Source organism: Pholcus phalangioides, unplaced genomic scaffold, assembly GCF_987345545.1.
Source record: "Pholcus phalangioides strain wild (caught in Gottingen) unplaced genomic scaffold, Ppha-v1.0 ptg000004l_1, whole genome shotgun sequence".
In the NCBI taxonomy this organism is placed as follows: Eukaryota; Metazoa; Arthropoda; class Arachnida; order Araneae; family Pholcidae; genus Pholcus; species Pholcus phalangioides.
The window spans coordinates 33,523,388-33,549,060 of record NW_028301597.1 but is presented as its reverse complement, the minus strand read 5'-3'; the positions used below and the strand labels follow the sequence as shown (position 1 = coordinate 33,549,060).

General features: G+C 34.4%; 1 protein-coding gene across 1 annotated transcript; it reads right to left on the bottom strand.

Moving 5' to 3' along the window:
- Positions 1-212: 212 nt before the first annotated feature.
- On the bottom strand, positions 213-20,227 carry LOC149087114 (T-complex protein 11-like protein 1). The gene is made up of 10 exons (XM_089231356.1): positions 20,033-20,227; positions 18,481-18,711; positions 13,304-13,433; positions 10,070-10,190; positions 9,082-9,302; positions 7,443-7,579; positions 6,896-7,080; positions 5,116-5,297; positions 4,777-4,952; positions 213-489 (listed from the first exon to the last, which is right to left on the bottom strand). Exons 2-10 carry the CDS (start codon positions 18,686-18,688, stop codon positions 260-262), a joined length of 1,590 nt encoding a protein of 529 aa, XP_089087482.1. The 5' UTR covers positions 18,689-18,711; positions 20,033-20,227; the 3' UTR covers positions 213-259.
- Positions 20,228-25,673: the final 5,446 nt, after the last annotated feature.

Here is a 25,673-nt window from a genome sequence, read left to right as displayed (position 1 = left end):
AACATTTAATAACTTAACCATTTGGCTATTTTGACAGACATCTCCAAAGTTAGCTTTAAAAAAAAATCCTATTGTGCAAGTAATAGAATGAAAAATACCTTTATACACACATTGAGATGGAAATAAGCCATTATTAAACATCTATATCACCACCGGGATATGTTAAAATCAGATGTATTCTGTTTAAATAAAGAAGGAAAAAAATTCTACACTGATTTATAGTCATTTGTATTGATCTTGACTGGTTATATACATATTATCAGTCTGACTGTATGAATTGTTGAACTTCTTCATTCTGCTTTTGGATCTGAGAAATTATATCAACATAGAATGAGCCAAATACAGAGCGATTATGATTGGCTAAGCTTAAAAATTGCCCGGCGAGTCCTGAAAGTTCTGCATGAAATGCTGAAAGACCTGGTGGAAATTTAACAGATGCTGCATTTGATGTTTTCAATAACTGTTCCACGAACTCTAAAACTCTTGTGCCTGAAATTTTAGATTAAAAAAAAAATAACCAAGATAAATCCAAATATACAAGAAATTAAACTCAACTGAAAATGTTACAAGTAATTATCATCCAATCCTTCTACTAGAACAATCTGACATAAATAAATTTTGAAACAAATAAAGTACCCAGTACTATTAAAATTACTGATTTAAAATCAAATTGCTGAGGAAAATTCAATAAAATGTTTGCTTAATCCTTTGGCTCTCTATTAGTAGAGAAATGGTTCTCTCTGTACAAACGAAAAAGTCTTTTTTTTTTTCTTTGCAAAAGATGAATGGCAATCAAACTCAGACATTGCAAATTCAATAAAATCAAAAAGGGGGTACAAACACTAAGTCTGAAGCTACAAACAGGAAAATTGTCGAACAAGGTGTGATGGGAAAAGGTTCGAACCCACTGCCACACTAATGATGTAAGGTAGACAATCTACCACTACACCATCCCATGTACATCCATCCTGTACAGTACAAGCAAACCTGTCAGAGAATTGGGAAATCTATTTATATAAAATTGATTGTATCTGTGTGTGTATGTTCTTTATAAATCTACAATTTTAGATCGATTGCCATCAAATTTTGCATATATACCAAACGGAACTCGAATGATGGGCTGCTTTAAAAGTTTTTCAGACCTGGGAAAATGCTCGAAATAGGCAAAAAACTGTCTGGCAACAATGGTTTCTAAGCCTCAAAAATAACTTTCGGAATGTTTACTTTGGTTACTGTGGTTCCCTACCAATGCGTTTCAGACATGTATATGCCTTTACAATAGTTTGTCACTTCTTTAATCCTGCCAGTATATGTATAATAGTTCATATGCCTTTATAATGGTTTGTCACTTTTTCAATCCTCCCAGCAATTGAAGACAACCCGGGCAGCGCAAGGTATTATAGCTAGTATTATAATAAAACTATAATACATGTGTATGCCATCTATAAGTCATTTTAAGAGTTTCATCTAAAAACAACAGCAATTCAAATCATCAAAGGATGATTGAACATGTTACTATGCTCATCATCTATAAATGACAGGATCTCTCTGAGGATTAATAACACTGATGTCGCCTGTTCTAAAATTGTTGTGTTGTTTCCAGCATCTGGAGATCATTTACTGAATTTGGTTATTTCAAAGAATTCTGCTTGACCATCGAGAGCAAAACAGCTGCATGTGCTGAAGAACATGAAATAGACAAAGCACTCTTATGACATGCCTCTGTTGACAATCTCCAAGTCAACAGAAAAAAAAACACTCGCAAATCATGGAATTAAAAGAGAAAAATATGGCCGCTCTCTGCTATTCTTGCAAAACATAGACAATTACAAGACAGGATACAAGTTACTTACCCCAATCCGGCCTCAGTAGAGTAATAGCAAAGGGTGACATAATCTTTCTCTGTACATCCCCTCCCCCTTCTGCCAGCTATTGCCATCATGAGCTATTAGCCGAGTTAGAGGGCTACCAATTTTCCATTGTTAGGTGTATACATACACTCTGAAAATATCACTGCTCTTGTAGCATAATGGTTAGCACATTTGCTTAGATATTTGAATTCGGAAATTGCTGAAAATGAAGGAAAGAATCACATAAACTAACGGACAAGCTCATTCTATGCTTCATATGATGTTCTTTCTCTCATTTTTAGTGATTTTCAAATTCAAATGCCTCAGCGAATATTGCACTTAAAAACATGGAGTTTTTTGTTGGACTAAGGAGAGGCAGGGCAACAACTTTACAATTGGGTTTTTTAGGACGATGACCAAATAAAAAGTTTTTTATTTCAGTGACTATACAACCCCTTGCAATATGAATGACATATCTGAGGTCACCAAATTATTTGGAAACCTTTTCCAACTGGAAGTATGTGTGTAGGACCAATGATTAGCAAATTGTTTCAGGATAAAGGAACTTTCCTATGCATCTTGTATGCAAGAATACTCAGTTGTACAAGGTGGGCAAAATGTCCACACACACATAGAAACTTTAAAAATTCATAAATACCAGAAAAATAACCAAAATAAAAAACTTTTTGCAGGCTTAGCATAGATAGGTCACTGGAATTTTTTTAAGACAGAAAAAAAAACAGCCGATAGGTGGCACTGAAGTACACAAGTAAAAAAAAAAGATATGCAAATAACGAACAAAATGCCTCCAAATCGTTTATAACAGCAGTATGTGTTCTACATGACCACCACCACAGGGGATAACACATTGCAGGCGAGTCATAAATCCAGCAACAGCAGGTCCAAATGACACCTCTCGGCGGATCGCATCTTTCAGTTCCGATAGATTGGATGGACCGGATCGATACACCCGGGATTTCAAATATTCCCATAACCAGAAGTCTGCCGGTGTCAAATCTGGAGATGGAGGAGGCCATGGGAACCTGCAACGCCTGCTAATGATTTTGTCTTCCCTGAACGTCTGTATCAGGAATGCCTTGACCGGAGTAGCAGTGTTGCTCCATCTTGCATAAACATGACGGTAGAAAGCGCACCTCTTTCACACAAATATGGCACAACCTTTAAATAACACTGCACATTCACCGTAGCCGTTTCCACTTATTTATTTGGCAGTGCGTTTCAAAGAAGGGTCCTATGAAGAACAAACCTATGAACCCACACCACACTGTCACTTTTGGTTTCTGCGTGTACTCACCTGGATTAGACGTCGCCCATATGGGATAGTTATGGGTATTAACGTTGCCATGAAGCAGAAAATGAGCTTCATCTGTACACAAGATGTTAAAGACCCAGGTGGGATTCTGTTTGATTTTAGAGAAAGCCCACCTCACAAATGCTTCCCTCTGTATGGTATCCGCTGGTAAAAGTTCACGGCACGACTTCAATCTGTATGGATACAGATCAAGGATTCCATGAAGAATATTGTGTACCGAGGATGGTGGTAAGCCCGAGCGTCTGACAGCTTCACGAGCAATGCTGGTCCCTGCTGCTGATTCGGCCAGTAACACCTTCATTTCGGCTGCAACACATGGTGAATGTTGCCATCCTTAAACATGGTGTCCAGCTCTTACATGATCCTCCAGCATTCCAGTTTCCTCAAACCGCTAAACAAGCTTTATGAGGCCTGTTACTGTTACAGGTCCTTTTCCAGTCCTCACATTCTTCTGAACTCGGAATTTATAAAGGCAATGGTCGCTGACTCCTGGTTCACGTAAAATAACTTCACCAGCAAAGCTTTATCCTTCGCTCTCAGCATCCTTGTTCACATACACGGTTTACAATGTTGAACTGATTGTTGATTAGGAGCGTAAGTTCTTATAATCGTCTCATTTGCATATTTCCACCAAAGTCACTTATATCAACACCATCTATTGGCTGTTTTTTAAGTTTTTTCCTGTCTTAAAAAAATTCCAGTGGTCTAGCAATGCTAACCCTGCAAACAGTTTTTTACTTTGGTAATTTTCCCGGTTTTTATGAATTTTTAAAATTTCTACACTTTTTGCCCACCCTGTATATATGTTTTGATAAAAGCCCAAAGACCGGTAAAACCTAGATTCAAGGCTAGTTGGTAAAAGCCTGAAATATATGTGTGTGTGATTGTGTAAATGTTTTCATTTCAAACATTTACCCAGTCTAAGGCCGTTTTTAATGATTAATTCAGTCATCACAAACTTATCAATTCCTAATTAATAATTATTTAATAATTATGATTGTTTAATAATTATAAGTAATTAATATTAAATATTATAATTTGTTCTTGACACTAATTAAACAATTGTTAAAATTATTTACTCCTGACACTGAAGCAACTATTAGTTATTAATTACCTAATTAATCCACTCTGACCACCAATCATCAATTGGTTAATTGAAAACAGGTTTTAACTCTTGAAATTAGTTAATTTTCTCCAAACAGTATGAAGTTTAAATCAATCAATTAATTAATTAATGATAATTGGTCATTATTTTGCTACCGTCAGGAAGTATTCTGAAGTAATTTGAGTTATAGGCAGTTGATTAATTCAATAGCTAATAATCAAGTTATTATAATTATTACATTTTTATAATATTATCAAATAATTACAATAATTAATTAATGAGAGTCAGGAACTAATATGTTCATAATGGTTAATTTATCCATAAAACGTACTTTGACTTGATAAAAGTCAGAAATGAAAATATTTTTCTTTTATAAGTGTCTTTCAGGCTTTTACCAACTTGTCTTGCCAGTAAAACCCAAGTTTCATCTGTCTTCTGGCTTTTATCATAACATGTAAAATAATGGTGTTTAGTCTCCGATTACTTACATATAAGTTTCCTGACACTGTGGTTCTCTGAGCTTATCTCTTCCAATTGTGCTGATAATAAACTTGTTTTGCTTGCATCAAGTTCTGGGTAACCAATTTCTTTCAAACACTCATTGACTTCTTTGATAATTTGCAGTGCAATTGGCTCGAATAACTCTTTATTGTTCTGCATATTTCTAAAAAGCAATTATAGTTTTATATTTAATTTAGAAACATAATTACTTTTTTTAATCAGAAAAAATTAAAAGAGAAATCAATTTAACACTTACTGCACTGAGTAAAAACACATAGGGGCTACATATTTGTAGCCAAAGTTCTGTGAATAAATGGCAAACATACTTGGTCATACGTTCTTTCAGCAGGACAAAAAGCTGATCCTTTAAGCGTTTCTTCAAACTTGCTACTCCTTGAATCGACTCACCCACAATCGAATATGTTACAAGCAAAAGGCTAGCTGTGATTATCACAGTTGTTAGCTGATCTCTCAAAGCAAGAAATCTCGTCTGGTCCATCTGCAGAGTCTAGTATACATTTAAAAAAAAAGAAAATTAATTTAAACACAATATAGGTAATAATTTTCAAAACTGTAATCAAGTATGAGAATAACATACAAAAAATAAAACTTTGCAACAAGGATAACAAAATTATGTATTGTAAATACAGTCAATGCTCAGTATAATGACCATTCCATTACAACGACTGGTAAGATAAATCCCAAACATTTTCATAGAATGACTATCATATATGTCTTACTTTTGATATAACAACCCTCCCAATATAATGTCCATTTTGACGAAACGAGGAAGGTTGTTATATCGAGCACTGACTGTATAACAACAAAAAATCACACTATCTCTCTAATATAAGAATTATATTTAGTTTGTTACAGGCATTACTAATTTTATAACAAAATAAATATATAATTATAAATAACATTAAATATAAATCATAAAGTTGAATGGAGCTTGTTTCCAGCCAAAATGCTTGTTAAATCCATATTCAAGTGAAAAAAAATGAAATTTCACAAATTAAGTGCTTATAGCAAGTATGCAGTAGATCCTGCTTACAACGTTCCCACTTAGAACATTTTTCTGCTTAGTATGACTTGTTCATGGTCCCAACTCTTATCAAGATTTCCTTTTCAAAGCGTTTTCCTACATACAATGTTTTTTCATGATGATTTTCAGAGAAACGTTATAAGAGAGATTCACTGTATATAGTATATAACATAGCATGGATATGTTATAAAATATTTGTTCCACCTTTTTTCTAGCAACTTTATGATTTTCACTTCCTCTTTGAAAGTGAAAATTTGCTTTTGGGCATTCCCCCCCCCCACCACCACCACCCCCAAAAAATAAAGAACAAAATAAAAGAAAGGACAAATTAAGGTGATAATCCTCACACTCAAACAGATGGAGTCTGTATTGGAGGTAAAGCAAGGGATGGAAAATTAGCCATTTTTTAAAATTCTGTGATTTATCAGTTTTTTATCCTCATTTCCTATTCCTCCCTCCCTTCAGGATAAAGCATTACTTTTCCTGCACATTGAAAACATACCTTAGGTGGGTGATAAGCCTTTTGTGGAATTATTTTATTGACATTTATCCCTTGTCAAGGGTATTATATTCGTATCATGAGAGAGGGAAAAAAACTCAGTTTTATTGTTCTTCTTGCATTTACTTTTCATTTCCTCTTCATTTTTGTATTTATTTTTCCAAGTTTTCCTTTCAAATCACTCGTTAAATCTGAGCTACAGTAAAAACCTACTCACTAAAAGTGACAGAATTGCCAAACAATTAGTATTGTACCAAACAAATGCATTAATTTGCTTGTTGAACCCAGACTCTAGCTAAAAGCCGGTCCAACTACCAGATATTATAATGCATTTTCGGCGGATGGAAAAAGATGAGCATTTCTTTAAAAAAAGTGTTTCTTTACAAAACAAAGAGAAGAGAAATTTATATATGAAAGTATATAAGTGTAATATGAAAGGATATGTGCATGAACATAAAAACGAAGGTAGGGATCAGCAACTTGAATATTTACAAACTTACATGAAATGAATATTTTGAATTTAAAGAATAAATTCTAGATTTTAAAAATTTTTTTTACTTACTTCAGGGAATATTGAATCATTATCCCATAGTAAAGTTTTTAAGTAGGCTTTGACTATGACATCTCCATCAGAAACTTTTTGAGGAGGAGACGATGCTGGTGATGAATCTAAAAACTTTTCATCTTTCATGACATTCTCAAACCACCGTTTTGTCAATTCAAGCCCATCAACAGGTGGTGTCAGAGCTGAAACAGCACCATATCACATTTAGAAGATACAGTAGCTCAAAACCTTGCTGTATGAACATCATATTTTTTATCAAAATTCAAACTTTGTAAATTGATTGCATGACCGATCAATGCCTAAAATCTTTCTAACACAAGTATCATATAAATATGAAATGCATATTAATTTTATAATTAAATTATTTGTAACATACGTGTTCAGTTTTTAATTTTTAACTAGAGTGAATTAAGAAATTGTTGAATTGTGGGGAATCTTAAGTTTTATATTATTTTACATTCATTCACCTCTTTATATTACATAGAGGTGAATGAACAGAAACTAAAAATCAATAAATATATATGTATAACTTGAAATGCTCAACCTGCTAAGGCTTCAAGAAATTTTTGAAATTTTTCCCTTTCATATTCAATCAAGTGTTGCTGTATATGAGGCCTTATTTGCTGGATAGCAAAATTTGCCATATCTAATTTCATAAGCTCTAATGTTTCCAGAATTCCCCTATAATGAAACCAAAAGCATGTTATAAATTTACAAACACATGAAGAATACGATATAGAATAAAAGAATCAAATAATTATCAACAATATAAAATAAAATAAGAATAATCAAATTAATAAGCTTTAGAAGGTTAAATTACAAATATATATTGGATTACAGAATATGGAAATTCACAGTTTAAGCAGCACAGCAGAAATTACTAAACCTCCATAACGCCATATATTTTTTTTAATTAAATAGACTTTCTTCCAATTTGCTTGGGATGTAAGAAAAAGTCTTCCATTGAGAAATCAACTTGACAAAATATCCGGGCTTGACAATGCTGAAATAAGACACTTATAAGGAGGCAGATTTCTCTCGTCAATGCCGCTTAAAATTTTTTGATCTTGAAATTTCTATTATAATTCATAATTTTTAATGCAGAAAAAAAATCCTGATGCAGGCCATGGTAAATATAATAAATGAGGCCTCCACATCCTACAATGGGGGTTACTGTAATATTTTATATTTACGTACTGCTAAACCACACATGCAGAACTTCTAACGAATTGGTATACATAGTCCGAGTTGTGAACCTAACGTGAAGCTTGTTTCTGTGTAATGCTTGTTATATTACTGCCATCTGCTATCTATTTTTCAAACTATGAGTGAAATTTCATGATCTATTTACTTACTACATGTTAAAATTTTACAGAAAATCTCAAATAGTTTAACACTGTATTATTTAACTGTATTAAGCACATCAAAAAAAAAACTGCCAATATAATGCTACACAATAAATATTTGCTATAAGAACTTTTTGCAATTTCATAACAGGGTCTCAGAAAAATCAACTTGATCACACCAAAAATCAACTCCCAGACCAAAACTCTAGAAAATAGAAATATAATTTAAAATATTAACCTTTCAAATTTTTGTTTGTTTTTGTGTGTGTGTGTGTGTGATTTTTTTTTCCCTTCACATAACATTTCCTCGACGTTTATCAATTATTTTACATTTCCTGACTTTTGCTTAATATTTACATTTTCCCTGACCATTTCCCTGATTTCCCTACATTTCCCTGACTTTCCAGGTTGTGAGAACCATTGACAAGAAATTCAAACTGGCAGGCAACTTTGGGGAAAGGACATTCAGCCGTGTTGTGGACATCATAATCACTGGGGAAATGCCAAGTTTCATGAGAGAGTGGAAATTTTTCTATGTTTACTGGTAGGATGAAATCCCCACTATTATTTTAAAAAAGCATGTTAAAAAATTTAAGCACTTAATTTCTGAAATTTTATTTATCTTTACTCGAAAATGGATTCAGTGAGTGACTAGATTTAAAGAGCATTTTCATTGGTAATATAGTCTTTGCTAAATGCGTGACCTACTGTACTTAAAAAAATGTTATGAAATTTTAAATCTACGTGTAATTGGAACTTGATAAATTGCAGGGAATATACTATTTCACTGATATTTTGATAACTAACAGAAGACAGAAAATAAAATTGAACAATTACTTGTACAAAGGAACAATATCTGAGATGGTCATCAGTTCTCGAATTTTCTCATCACGAATAGGTGAACACAATCTTGACATTGTGGACACTATGAAGTTTGCATAGTATTGGAAATCCAGGGAGTCATTCTCCACCTGTTGTCGAATAAGGTCCAAATCTATAACTTCATCAATCTGATTCTTCAAACGCGTGTGTTGAGGCAAGAGTATTTCTGTAAGAGCCTATAAAAGAGAGAAAATATTTAACTGAGAAAGCGCTAATACCTAATTAAGATTCAAATACAAATACAACGCCACAACAGGCAAATTGCCCAACGAGATGGCTGACTTAAGAACATCATGGATCCCCGAGCCATTTTTTGGAGGCCCTACCTACTACTACTACACCACACATGCACCCCCCCCCACCCGCGAAACCCCCCAACGAATCAGTACATGCGGGAATGTGCGTGTACGTATAGTGAAACATGACGTGAAGTTTTTGTTGTTTCTCTGTAATGCTTGTTATGTGTAATGCTGCCATCTGCCACCAGTTTTTCTAACTATGAGTGAAGTGTTATGATTGAATGATTTATCGTTGTAGGACTGTTGCTTTCTGTGGCGAGACTTTTTAACGGGGAGATCGGCTCGCATTTGCGCCTTGAAGTTGGGAACCACAGAAAACCAACTTCAGCCGACCACCACTGTGGGGTTCGAACCCGGATCCTCGCATCGCGAGTCCGTCACTATAACCACTCGACCACCACAGCGGTTCATTCACACCTGAAGGCAGTGCCATCTGAGCCAGGGTCCTGTGGGTGGTCCAGCACCCACTATAATTTATTGCATGAGTCAGAGCACCCATAGCATTGATTTAGAAATCAAAGTTTCCTACATTGAAATCAAAATGAGCACCCACAAGTTCCTAACATTTTCAACACCCCTGCCTGAAGGAGAAAAAAAAAAAAGAGTTGAAAAAATATTTTTTTACATGATGCATTGATACTAACCGTTTTGATGTCGCCTAGGAGCACCATTGCATGTGAAAAATCTGGTGGCGTTTGTTGAAGTTTTGCTTCAAATGCATCCCAAAAAGCTTTGTGAACAACTTGTTTCACCTGTTTCTCAATACTGAAATTTAAATTCATAAACCATGTCAAGCAAATAAAATAGAGTACTTTCATAATGACTAAACCAATGTTTTATCTGGACTGTTATGGTTCAGAGTCTGTAATGAACCAGACATTTTGTTTACAATCATGGTAGATATCAAAAGTGGGTAAGCGCTTAATAGCAATTGCACTCATAGCAATATATTTTTTTGCCATAGGCATTTAACATTCAATGAATTGACAACTGAACAATAAATACGTACAGGGCTGGCTGTCTTAACACAAATACTCATGAAAGCACACTTTCTTGGTGAATAGAGAACTTTTGACAAGACGTTGAATAGCAATCAAAATTGATTGCATCAGACTTGTAGAGAGCCTCAGTGCTCAGCCCAGGTGGGGTGGGGGGGGGGGCGTATATGGTGGCCTGGATATGTAATCTTCAGGCTATACACATACTACCTTTAACTAATTATTTAAGAATCAGACATTTGCAAGTTGTGGATGTGCCAGGTGGGGTGGGGGTATATGGTGGCCTGGATATGTATTCTTCAGGCTATACACATACTACCTTTAACTAATTCTTTAAGAATCAGACATATGCAAGTTGTGGATGTGCCATGATTGCACTCTCTCTCTCCCAGCAAAACCACAAACCACCTGCTTCGTACATAGATACATTGGAAGCAACACGTTTTGAGTTTTTTTCCTGGCTCAGGAATTTTACGACACATTATTCCTGTATAAAGATACGTATAAGATTTCACAACATGATCACACATTTCTGTCTCACATGAGACAGACAATTGAAAAGTCACGTTTTTCAAAACATGCCTCTGAGCCAATCAGGGCCCCTTGTCGGATATCAGGCGATAGCGTTTGACCAATAGGAAGAGTTTCCACTGACTTGGTGTGAACACACATGAAGCTTTTTGGCAGAGAATAATAGGTTTTACATGGGGTAAGTCACGTTTCAAACTCACTCTCTCTGTATGGGGAAGGGTAAAGATGATCTGACGATAACATCAAGCATCAATGGAGGTAAAAATGGGTGAGTGACCAACCAAGTTTATTCTGTTTTGTTGTGACAGTGCCGGTATTGTCTAAGTTAACGCATTAATAATTGAATTATTCAGTTATTAGTAGTGCCATAATAGAAGTAGTATGATATAACATGCTTGTCAAGAAAACATAAAATAAACTCAGCATGTTCATTGTAAACAAAATTGAGTATCATGATTTAGCAATAACTTTTAATTTGAATATATATATATGTTCACATATCATGGTGTGTGGCAGATGCAATAATGTAGATTATGTATGATATGTATGATTTAAATGTCAAAAATTTTTAGTAAAATTTCATATACGAAACACCTTATGAAGTTATATTTTACTGGTAGCCTTAATAAGATGCAGATTGTGAAAAATTCATTTTTTTACCTTATAGAAACAGTTGAGATGTTTCCAAAGATAAAAACATAAGCAATATAAAAACCATAACAAATTTTTAATTTTAACGCAGGGCTCCTACCAACTCAACTAGAGAAAGTAGAACAATTTAAATCAAAAAAATTTAAATGAAAAAAAAAAGGCAAGTATAATTGCCCTTGCGATTATATATAGTTATGATAAGGTAGCTATGAAGATTGATCCTGCAATGCTATGGTAAATATTATAAAAAAAAAATAATTGCTAAAACCACAATTAACCAGCATACATAATTTCTGAGTAACATGCAATAAAATGGAATTCCTGATTTCACAAACATTTTCTTGATTTCCATATATATATATATATATAGTCCTCCGACCACGAGATGAATTTTCGCTGCGTCATGTCACGTCACGTCGGATAATTTTATTCAATTTTTTTTGGTAAAACGATTGCACATCGAGAAAAGTTCATCAGTGACTGAGCTTTCACGATTGGCATGTCCTTCTAGGATAAAATAGAATCGTTTGACATGACGTGCTGTAGCCAAATCTCATCTCGTGGTAGGAGGACTATATATGTTATGGGCCAAAGCCAGAAATCGGGTCTGTTGACTTGACCAACGTCCAAATTTTGGGCTTTGGCAGGCCATATATATCCATCCCTATGATTTGGGGTCATCGTCAAGCTGGCATATTTTTTTGAGATGATTATTGACATATATATAATTCTAGTTAGCTATGGTAACCCTAACGATCAAAGGAATCAGAATATTGATACTTTAGAGATGTAGGGGATCATATATAGCAGCCAGTTAAAGCCTGACCAAAGTGCCTGAAATTTGGACATTGGCTGGGTCAATTGGCTTTGGTTGTAACATATACATAAAAATATATAGTATTCTGTCTCACACTGGGGTTGGCATTAATCAAAACTACAAAGCGGCTACTACCAGTATTTTACTAGCAATCACAATCCACCTTTTTTTCGTATCCAAGTTTTCTCTGATTTTTAAAAAAAAAAATTTCAGAAATTTTGGTAGGTATATCTAATGTTCGTAAATACGCATCTAGATACATGATTGATGAACTATAATTCAATTTTACGCCTCAAAATTTTGTTGAGGAGTGAAAATATTCTTTCAAATTTAGGTAATTTTTTATTGAGTTATTTCTCACTGATAAAATAAGAGTAGCCCTCTTTTTGCAAGAATACCCCTTAAAATTTTGAAGAGGAGTGAAATTACTCTTCAAAACTATATTTTTGGATAACACTGGGTATATCAGTCATATCAGATGCTTAGAGGTCACTAATATATTCACTTTTTCTGCACTACAAGCAAATTTTGACTCCCTTTTACAAAAAAAGTAATTTAGCCTGAAGTGGATTAATCCTGCATACTTGTACCTGACAATAATTATACTGTGATATTTAACTTGGTGATTCTATGTCCCTTAGTGTCGTTATCAACCTGTCAAGATTTTAATACATCTGAAATTTTATGACTATCGCTGTCATTCCTAACATGGTATACACAAGTTATTAAGCATTCAAACGATTTGTAGCTCTCTTCCTTAGTGGATTTGGTTAAAAATAGCATTAAAAAAGTAAATGAACCATTTCCCCAAAAAGTGGAAGCCTTGGTAACAGTGCGACTGATACAATGAGAAAAAAATATATTTTCGCAAAACCATATACCTTGATTCCGGTTCAATTTTTTCGAGCACAAACTCCTTGTTGACTGCTATCTCATGTGCCAAGGCCATATTTGAAACCCCATTTGCTGCTTCCATAATTTGTTCGAGTGACACAAATTGTGGTGGTGATGCTAAAATAATGAAACTCAAAATACTCACACACTGACACTAAAAAGAATTATTTTTATACTTCCCCTCATTTTAAGTAAGTGGAAGTTCAGTAATAAATAAAATAAGTATTGCCAGAATAAAATAATACTGAAAATATGGAGACAAACCCTGTTACAGCCACTTTCAAGAGACGAAACATTTGGTTTGCTGTATTTGATTTAATAAAAGAATGTCCTATGAGGACCGGAAAGGAAATTTATTTACTATATCTACATGGTTTACATGAGCTGGGTTCACCATAATGTGAACCCATTTGACTGTAATACGGAAGATTTTTAATCCTTTTTTCCACTGATCGTGACCTAAGCCTTTGTGAATGACATTCACTACAGATACTATATGTACCCTCCGGTCATATCGCTATATTGCAATTTGCTGCCATTAAAACTATATACACAGAAGATTGATATCTAAGGCCCTCAGAGCACTTTAAGGGGGGGGGGGGGGTATGGTCTTGACAGAGTCACAAGCTATCTGGAAAACAGACTCTCTGGATCTGCCACCATTTCAGATTTGAAGTACCAGTCATCCGATTCAGAACCGAGTGACACAGTGATAAAATGCTTGTCTTCCACTCTGAAGGTTACCATCAAGTCCATGGGTTTGAATCCGGGAAAAGAACATCAGAAACAAGTTCTTAATTTACTGAGCCTGGGGCCTACCAATAGATGGCACTTTCATTTCCCACCCAACTCCACTGGTTGGAAATTGCTGTATGGCGATATATGACCAGAGCTGGTGTGCGGTAAAGTAGTAGTCATCCCGATTCTCAAAATTTTATTGAATGATAGACATTATTTCTTTTGCATAGGCCTCATTAATGTAGAGCTCCCTATCCACCTGCACCACACAGACAGACAGACATGACCGCTGACTGCCCACAGTATGTCTATACGTTAAGACGGCCCTGCTTTCTGGAACCTCCTCGGAAATGTTCTTTTGGCGGATCGGAATTCCAAGACTTTCATCAATCCTTCCCCCCCCCAACAAATTGAACTTCGGTGCATGTATAGAGCAAAAATGAGCTAACCTGTGGGGCCTAACCTCTATCACATCTCTCTCATAATATTGAAGTCCAGATCTGTGTATATTATGAGTACTTATGATACTCGTTGGTGCTGTGGGCCTGTTTTAAACACAAAACTGGTTAGCATTTGTATCTCAAATTTGAAAACCACAGAAAATCAACCTTAGCCAACCACCACCGCGCCGTAAATAGGGTTCGACCAAAGAAACACTGCAACACATCACTGAGAATGTGAAATATTGAGTGGCTGCATGCTTTCACGAGAACAGCACCAACTTTCAACACCCGCTCAATGAAGGGCACTTGAATGTACAATATGCAATCCAAGGACATTTATATATCAAGCACATAATTATACAGTCAAACATGGTTAATTGAAAGTCTGAAGTCACTAGAAAAAATTTCGAATTATCAGCCTTTTTATGAAATTATATCATGGAGTTATGCCAATTTACGATCAACCACAGCAATTTTTTTTTTTTTTTTGAACTGAGTTGCAATAAGTTCAAAGCAGAAAGCAAATTATATTCTGACATACACATTTAGCATACTGTTTAGGTGCCATTTTCAAAAAAAGAAATACTTGTTTTTACCAAAATTCTATCATAAAACCTGAGTTTATCTTCAGGACTTGCTCCACGTTTTTCTAAACTAAATCTACTCATACAATTATCAGGATTTTTTTTCTCCTCCAAATTCAAATTATCCAAAAAAATTCGAATTAAACAAGAAATTTTAACATTAAATTAGATAGAAAACTTTTAAGGGGAGTTCTTAAAAGTTCAAATTATCCAAAATTCAAATCAACCACATTTGAATTAACCAGGTTCCACTGTGCATATGTTTATCTCTTGTTATATAACTCATTTTATGTGGCAGACTGGTTCTATATGAGTTAGCCTGTAAATAAGAATGCCCGACATTTGTAAATCTCCTTCGTTTTCCAACCATGCACAAACTAGTTCAGAGGCATCGCCAAAGCTTTCTAATATATAACAAGATTTGATATACTGACCAACATGCAACATAACATTTTTTGTGGGAGTGGGAGAGAAAGTCTTCAAAGACTTTTACACGATGTAGCAAAAATGTTACATTGAGTCTAATTGAGTGATTCCATAAAGTGTTCTCAAGGTATTTTTTGACAGCACACACAAGTGAATATTAACTATTATTTTTTCCTGTTTCATAAAATGAAACAAAAAATACTGATCATGGGGCAGATCAATATTTTTTGCTTTAAGAACGAAAGATCACAAATCAGATATCATGTTGGGTATATATTTTGTATGTATGTAAACAGACAAAAATTAATGATAATAATTTGCCAAAATAATGCTAAAGACACCAAATGGGAATCTTGAATGGCATAGGTGTGTTGAAAACTGGTTTCTTAAAATCATTTTCAACTACAGTGGAAAGAACCGAACCTCCTTTTTGAATCACATGACAATGACATATGCAGCCACTATCTCTCATTGATTATACCGCGATAATTTGAATAATAAATTTTTACAAGATATTTCTATCTCGGGTAACAAACATTTTTGGTTATATGGATACACATACTCACATAACTTAGCAGTATTTTGAGCTGAATTTTCACACCAATCATCAGAGTTACTATCACTCGAGCCCGATTGATTTATATGCTGCTTTAGAATCACTTACCTTTACTATGTGCCTCTATTTTTTTTCTAGAAAGATTTTGAGTCATTTTATGTAAAATGAACTGAGGCACCCCAGTGAATATTACTGAAGCAGCATTGGGGAGAAACAGGAATTAAAGAAGTAAATATCAAACCCTTTTTTGAGTATGCTGCATGCAAAACTGTGCTGTGACGTGCATAAAAATGTGAAAAAAACAATAAACTGTGTCGTGGCAGTATGCAGGTGTGTTGCCATGACATGAGAACTATCTCCAAACTAACTTCATCTAAATTTCTCTCTCTCATTTAACTTTCATTTTCAAATAATATATTGCAATTGTCAATAATATTAATGTTATAATTATGTGTAATTCATGTAAACTAATAAATAGAATATGGTGATTAATGACCATCCATTTTTTTTCTCTTCAGAACTATTAAGTGAAGTGAAAAAATGCATTAAAAAAATCTGTACTTGGGATGTTTTCAGTGCACAAGTTCTTTGGTGAGAGACTTTTAGCACTATAAACTGAATAGTCTTGATATTCTGGGTGATAATCTTTTCTATCTGCATATGTATAAGACACAGTAATGATCTGACCACATCACATGAGAGAACACTTGCAAACTTGACTAGGTTCTGTACATATTGTAAAATGAAAAGGTCTTCAGAGTATCTCATCTTCCTTTAAATTTTTCTTCGTCTAATTTTAAACTTGTTCACTTGTGCCTTTGTTCACATTTTGTCTTTTTTAATATTGTTTCTTGGTGTTTTATAAAACATATCATTGGTGTTTTGGGACATATCTGGAACAAATTACACAATTTTTCTATAGAAACCTGTGGAAAATTGCATTTCAGCAACGAATGTGATTCCAGAACAAATTATATTCATTAGCCGAGATACTCAGAGGCAGATTTATGGTTTTGCTGCCTGTGGGGACTACCCAAATTTTGTCACCCGTACTCCATTCTGATTTTTGTGACCACTCATTCCTCGAATCTGTTTCTCAGTATAACACATTTGGTCTCAACCCCTATAAATATGCCTGTGTCTCTAAATCACTATTTTGTTACGCCCATGCTCACTGACTCTCTAGGTCATTCGTTTGCCCACTGTTTTAGGCACTCACATGCTTTTGTTCTATTTAGGTAACTCACATGCTTTCACACTGTTTAGGTCTCTAACATGTTTTTATACTGTTTTAGTCATTCACATGCTTTCACATTGTTTAGGCCACTTACATGTTTTCATACTGTTTAGGTCCCTCACATGCTTGCACACCGTTTTTGGTACTCACATGCTTGGACACGCTCTAGGTGACTCTTTCGGTCATTCATATTCTTTCGCATTGTTTAAGTCATTCACATGCTTGTACATGCTCTAGACCACTTTTTTGCTCATTCACGTTCTTGCATATGCTCTGGGCCACTCTTGGAACTCTAGGTTATGCTATACCGCCTGCGGAATGAGCAAATTTTGCGACTACTCATTCCTCAGATTCGCTGTCCTGAGCTATAGACCGCTAAGCTTCTCTGTAAATATGCCTCCCAGTGAGGGTATTATAAAAACAAGAATGTTATAATATGTGTGTGTATGTGTTTAGCCGATATGTAAGAAGTTATCAATGCTTAGAAAAATTGTTATCTTAGATTTGTTTTTTCTGTGGGTATTCCGATATACATCAAATATATATTGGGTGCATAGGTAACACAGCCTATGTTATTTTACTACCGAGCCATTGATCCTAGAGGCATACTTCCAATTAGGAAGAAGTATCCAAATGACGTGTAGAATTCAGATATGTCATTCATGTTGCAAGGGGTTGTGTAGTTATTAAAATAAAAACTTAACTTTTTATACTACTTCAAAAACCCAATCACTTGCCCTGTCTCTTCTGATGCCAACTAAAAAACTTTCCACGTTTCTAAGTGCAATATTTAGCGAGATATTCTAATTCGGAAATCAGAGGAAATTTTGAGAAAAACATCATTGAATGTGGGTAGAAGAGATTTCCCTCATACGATGCTGTTTTTTCCTCAACTTTCCTCCATTTTTGAAATTTGAATAACTCGGTAAATATTACACTTTTTTTTTGTTGGCATCAAGAGAGGGCAAGTAATTAGGTTTTTGAGCACACGGGGTGGTATAAAAAGTTGTTTTTTATTTTAATAACCATACAACACCTTGCAACATGAATGACATACTACACGTTATTTGTATACTTTTTCTAATTGGAAGTATGCCTCTAGCATAAATGGTTCGCTAGTGAAATGTCATACGCCCCATATATATATCCAATGAAAATTGATTAAAAACAGAAATACTACCTGGTACGCCAGGAAATGAGAAGCCATTGTGTTCTACAAGTGAAGGCACACTTATGCTTTGCTGCTTCTCTCTGCCATTTCTTGCATCGGAGCCTTCACTAACAGCACCCATTTGAGATGTTGACTGTGGTTGTTCTTCCCGCAAATCCTGATCTGGCAGAGTAGTTTTACCATCGTCCGTCTTCCTATGACTGTTGTTATCATCCATACCAACCAGAATCAGTCCCAGAGCTGTATAATGATGTAAATATGCAAATCAGTTTCAATAGTGCCAATAATACAGAAAATTATTTCTTAATATACAGTGAAACCAGGTATAGCAAACATGGCTCTCAACAAACCAGTGGATAAAATAAAATTTTTTTATGGCTTCTTGAAGTTTGTTATAGCAAGATTCCACTGCATTGTAAAAATTTGATAATTTTATAACAGTGTTCTTTGTTCCCACCTAAAACTGCCACCAGGGGTAACTGTCCCTCCCTCTAGTTGCGGCTCTGATGCAAAAGGCCAGATATTACCAAATTTCGGACACCTATCACACAGATAGATATATTCAGCTTCGAATTGAGTGGAGGCGGACATTATCATCAGTTGTAAACGAAGCTGAGACGAACACCAACTGCAAATATAATGGGAGGCAGACCAGACACCATTAGGTTCATTGAATTTGAATCGCCTTGTATTTTACGGGATGAATCAAATTTTTTGGCTCTTGGGAGAAAAGCAATCACCCCACCCCCTCTGGATCTGCACATGGTTTGAACCCGTTCTAAAAATGTGCAGGAGTGCTCGAGCACTCCCTGCCTCTTATGCACTGTACAGTATTACTTTTTGTAGCCAAGTTTTCTGCCAAGACACATCTGTGGCACATTTTTAAATGTCATTGGGTTGTTCCTATCATTCCGTCAATAATCCCAGTAAATAGCACCAAATTGGGCCTGACAATAAAAAATATAGTCGTCAAGCAGAGGTATAGGCCTACCACAAATTGGGAATTTACTCGATTGTTACTTAAGTGATCTGTAAACATGCAATGAATAGCTTAAGTGATCTTTAAATGTATCACTAGTCACTTAAGTGTTCTGAGACTGTGACACACTGATCCATAAATATGTTGTGGGTCACTTAAGTGATCCAGGAATGTGCATCTGGTCACTAAATTTATCTGTAAATATGCCACATGCCTCTCAAATGATCTGGAACTATATCACGCGTCACTATAGTGATCTGTGAATGTGCCGCGGTTCACTTAAGTGATTAGTAAATAGGCCGCCAGCGTCTTGCATGATTTGCCGCTGGTCACTTAAGTAAGCGATTTTTAAATGGGCCGTGGACCTCTTGAATAATCTGGAACTGTGCCACGGGTCACTCAATGAGATATATGAAGATGCTACGAGTCACTTCAGTGATCTGAGAATGTGAAAATTTTGAAAGGATGACAATAGTGATAACGCTTTACATGTCAACAACATGAGGCAAATTTAAACGTGTATAAACATGTTGCGAAAACCCAGATTTAAAATAATGGTAATAATAATAATGTATTTAATACCTATCACACAGGAAATGTTCAATCACAAACAGTTTTCTATTGTTCTTTGTGAATCAACGAATCAAAAGCCACGATATATCACTCTGTTCCAACAATGACTAATAGCATTTTAAAAACATTTATTACTATTACTTTTGATGTTTATTTACAGATAACCAGACGACCGTGACAAGTACATTATCAAATCAGAAAAGTACTTTTCTAAAAACTTTTGACCATATTTCATAGGAAAAAATACAGGAAATGGATTGATTAGATACAGGACATAATGCCATTTCTCGTCAAAAAAAAAAAGTGCTGAGCTTAAAAGAATACTGCTGAACTACTGCTATTAGCATAAAATAAAGGTGTAATTAAGGGTAAATTCATCGGGCTTATATCACTGAGGGAGTATGACGTCAGCGGTCTTCGCCTTGGCAGTGTTGAGAACGGTGTCGCCAACATCATTCCTTGGAAGATCACGTGACTCGATGAATATCGGCGGAATCTCCGTTATTTTCCAATGCCATAAGCCATAACTATTAAAAAAATTTTAACTACTATTTTAAACTCCTATTTTTTAATAGGAGTTTGAAACAATAAATGAAAGAAATAATTTCATCACCGATGAGATAATTCCAAAATCAATGAAAGATATAATTTCAGCATTCATGAAAGACAATGCCGAAATTAATGAAAGTGATAATTCCAAAATTAATGAAAGTGATAATTCCAAAATTAATGAAAGAAAAAGTTCTAGAATTAATGAAAGAGATAATTTCAGCATTGATGAAGTGATAATTTCAAAATAAATAAAAGCAATAATTCCAGAATTAATGAGATATAATTCACCAGAATTAATGAAAGAAACAATTTCAGCATTAATGAAAGAATTAATAATTAGTAAACTAAATAATTCCAGAACTAATGAAGGAAATTTTTCAGCATTAACGAAAGAAATTATTCCAGTATTAATAAAATGAATAATTTAATCTAATTTTATCTTTATACATAGCCATCGAGAAGAAATATAAGATAAAAAAGTCTTTATTTCTCCTCTAAGTATATAGTCCGTTTTAGGTTTACTTTGCAGTGAAGGGGAAGCTACGAGCGAACCGCATCACTCGTTGCTATGGGAACAAAAGCCTCTTAACCACGAGCTTATATTAGCACTCCTAGGGTGACCATACGTCCCGTATTTCCCGGGACAGTCCCGGTATTTCCTGTTTTTTTGGCCGTCCCGGCTTTTTGGCAAAAGTGTCCCGGTTTTTCCCGTATTTTACACGAAGCCTACTTGAATTTTTATTCTTTATTGAAGTCAAAGATTGACATTATTTTTCAACTCATAAATTATTTTATGATAATTACAACTATATATGAGAATATTAATCTCCCACATTTGCCTTGGTGAACGTTTTTTTTTTTCGTGGAATACATTTTGATCCACTGCAATTTGCAGTAATGCATCATTTCCCGCTATTGTGATTTTCCCGTAATTTCAGCAATATTTGGCAACTTTGTTTGATTTTGGCGTCGTGTTTGGTGATAATTGGCGATGTCCCGTATTTTCCCGTATTTGGAATCCCAATGTCCCGTATTTCTCTCAAGGAAATATGGTCAGCCTAAGCACTCCATAATACATATGAATAGGCTGACCATATTTCTTCGAGAGAAATACGGGACATTGGGATTCCAAATACGGGAAAATACGGGACATCGCCAATTATCGCCAAAACCAAACAAAGTTGCCAAATATTGTTGAGATTACGGAAAATCACAATGGCGGGAAATGATGCATTACCACAAGTAGCAGTGGATTAAAATGTATTCCACGAAAAAAAAAACGTTCACCGTTCACCATGGCAAATGTGGGAGATTAATATTCTCATATATAGTAGTAATTATCATAAAATAATTTCTGAGTTGAAAAATAATGTCAATCTTTGACTTCAATAGAGAATAAAAATTCAAGTAGGCTTCGTGTAAAATACGGGAAAAACCGGGACACTTTTGCCAAAAAGTCGGGACGGCCAAAAAAACAGAAAATACCGGGACTGTCCCGGGAAATACGGGACGTATGGTCACCCTACATATGAAGATATTAGTCATATGAAAGCCTCTTAGCTTATATTACTGGAGGGAGCATGACGTCTGCGGTCTCCGCCTTGGCAGTGCTGAGAAAGGTGTCCCCAACATCTTTCGTCGGAAGACCACGTGATCCGATGAAAACAACGATCTTCCCATAGAGATCAATGTTAAAATTGCCAATTTTAACATAGAATTGCGGAAATTTAGTAAGGTTTTCCGCCGCATCAATAATTTTAAAAATTGAATTGAATTTTCGATTTTCGAAATATTGAGTTCGCTTAGAGATGCGAAGCCCAGAAAATTAAATATAAATGAATTAGCCAGACCCACTTTTGAGGTTGATATCCATGCAATGACATTAATTTCAGCTTTTTATTTATATCTCAAGCACGAAAATGAAAATTAATGTCTCCGTATTGTCTTATATTTATCCAATTGCATCAATCCGTATAGTTTAGGATGTTTTGAAATTAATTATGGAATTATTTCTTTATTAATTATTATTTCTTTCATCACTTCTGGAGTAATATGATAATGAGATATCTCATTAATACTAATGAGATATCTCATTAATTTTGGAAGTATCACTTTTTCATTAATGCTAGAATTATTTCTTTCATTAATTTTGGAATTATCCCTTTTTCTTAATTCTGGAATTATTTCTTTCATTATTAATGCTGAAATTATCGCTTTAATTTATTTTGGAACTGAAATTAAATGTTTCATTAAAATGAATTTTTCTTTTATTTATTCTGGACTCATCTTTCATTAATTCCGAATTATCTTTCATTAATGCTGGAATTATCACTTTCATTTATTTGGAGCTGAAATTATCTCTTTCATTAATTTGGAACTGAAATTATCACTTTCATTAATTTTGAAATTATCAATTTCCTCAATGTTGAAAGTATTTCTTTCATTAATTCTGGAATTATCTTTAATTACTCTCATGAAAGAAATACCACATGCGACTCATGAAAGGAACAAATCTAAATGAAAGAAACAGAAATGAATCGATCTGCCTGTTTTTGCTTCAAAAAATGCTTGATTAAAGCTGCGGAATTTAATTTATATGGGCCCATAATTAATTTCAAAACATCCTAAACTATATGGATTGATGCAATTGGATAATATAAGACAATACGGAGACATTAATTTTCATTTTCATGCTTGAGAAGATATAAATAAAAAGCTGAAATATTAATGTTATAATTCCAGAATTAATGAAAGTGATAATCAATTCCAAATTAATGAAAGTGATAATCAATTCCAAATTAATGAAAGTGATAATCAATTCCAAATTAATGAAAGTGATAATCAATTCCAAATTAATGAAAGTGATAATTTCAGTTCCAAATTAATGAAAGAGATAATTTCAGCTCCAAATAAATGAAAGTGATAATTCCAGCATTAATGAAAGATAATTCGGAATTAATGAAAGATGAGTCCAGAATAAATAAAAGAAAAATTCATTTTAATGAAACATTTAATTTCAGTTCCAAAATAAATTAAAGCGATAATTTCAGCATTAATAATGAAAGAAATAATTCCAGAATTAAGAAAAAGGGATAATTCCAAAATTAATGAAAGAAATAATTCCAGCATTAATGAAAAAGTGATACTTCCAAAATTAATGAGATATAATTCCAAAATTAATGAAAGATATAATGCCAGAATTAATGAAAGATATAATGCCAGAATTAATGAGATATAATTTCAGAATCAATGAAAGAAATAATTCCAGCATTAGTAAAAGAAATAATATCAGCGTTAATGAAATATAATTTCAGAAATAATAATTAATAAAGAAATAATAATTAATAAAGAAATAATAATTAATAAAGAAATAATAATTAATAAAGAAATAATAATTAATAAAGAAATAATTCCATAATTAATTTCAAAACATCCTAAACTATATGGATTGATGCAATTGGATAATATAAGACAATACGGAGACATTAATTTTCATTTTCGTGCTTGAGATATAAATAAAAAACTGAAATTAATGTCATTGCATGGATATCAACCTCAAAAGTGGATCTGGCGAATTAATTTATATTTAATTTTCTGGGCTTCGTATCTCTAAGCGAACTCAATATTTCGAAAATCGAGAATTCAATTCAATTTTTAAAATTATTGATGCGGCGGAAAACCTTACTAAATTTCCGCAATTCTATGTTAAAATCGGCAATTTTAACATTGATCTCTATGGGAGATCGTGTTTGTTTTCACCGGATCACGTGGTATCCTCGCATTAGATGTAGACCACGCGGCGGCTGGATGCTCCCTCCAATAATATAAGCTCGATGCTCTTAACTAATGTATTGATGAGCGGCCGGCCTTGGTAAGGTATAGCAACACCACACTAGAAATATATTTAGCAAAAAGGGCGTAGCGGGGGGGAAGGCCCGAAATGTGAGAAAATGACCGAAGAAAGGGAAAAAGATTTCCAAATCTATTGCTCTATCACTTTGGTTCCCCCCCCCCCCGAAATAAAAGTGGTACACCCATAGACTAAAGATATAATTATTCTTACTCTGTGGGTACACTCGAACGAAATTTCTGGCTATTTTGTTTAATTAACGATATCACTTTTATTGTCATAACTAATTAATGATTAGCATTAACAATAATTAGTCGTCATAAAAAATCCGTTAGATATTTGCTATGATCATTGATTAACTTAACGATTTCGCTTATATTATGTCATAACTAGTTAAACACATTAGTATATGTGCCGCTGTGGTGGTCGAGTGGTCATAGTGACGGACTCGCATCACGGGGACCCGGATTCACGCCTCACCGTCACCACAGTGGTGGTCGGCTGAAGTTGGTTTTCTGTGGTTCACAACTTCGAGGCGCAAATGCGAGCCGATCTCCCCGTTAAAAAGTCTTGCCACAGAAAGCAAACAGTAAAAATATTCAGTCACTACACATCACTCACTTCACTTCTGAGATATAGATGGCAGCACTGAAAAATCATACACAACACTAGGCACGCACTCAAACTGTTAGGTACACACACTTACACTTCCGGCACAACTCACTAGGTAGTAAATTGCCTATGGCGATAGACCTGAGTTGCGTTTACTGTCATAACTAATTAACGATTAGTATTAACATTTAACCATCACAAAAACTCCGTTGGATTCAGTATAGTCATTAATTATCGTTAATAAATTATTAAATAAAGATTTCGCTTTTATTAAGTCATAATTAATTAACGGTTAGTAATAACGATAATTAATCGTTAAAAAACTGTCGATTTACTATTCCACTATAAAACGAATACTTAGAGGAAAGTATCTGTTTTAAAGTGCAAGCAATTAGCCTGTCTCAAAAGCGAGAAAAATAAATAATAATTCATTCCGGTTAAAGTGGATAACAGCAGTTAGAGCCGGTAAAAGCAGGTAGGCGGGCGCACTGTGTCCGCCCACGACCTCCTATATAACCTAGTTATCTAGGTGGTCGTGGGCCGCCCCAAAGAGTTTTCACGATCTTTTTTCAGCCGCGAGAAACGGCTCATTATGGATGCACCCTTATGAAGGGGGGGGGGGGTATCGGTAAAATT

What these genes read in the sequence shown, in the direction of transcription:
- LOC149087114 (XM_089231356.1), bottom strand. Translation starts at nt 18,688, where the DNA reads ATGGATGATAACAACAGTCATAGGAAGACGGACGATGGTAAAACTACT. An exon ending in AAAATTGAACCGGAATCAAG is followed by an intron (nt 10,191 to 13,303) that starts GTATATGGTTTT and finishes TTTAAATTTCAG; the next exon opens with TATTGAGAAACAGGTGAAAC. An exon ending in ATTTCTTGAAGCCTTAGCAG is followed by an intron (nt 7,081 to 7,442) that starts GTTGAGCATTTC and finishes GTGCTGTTTCAG; the next exon opens with CTCTGACACCACCTGTTGAT.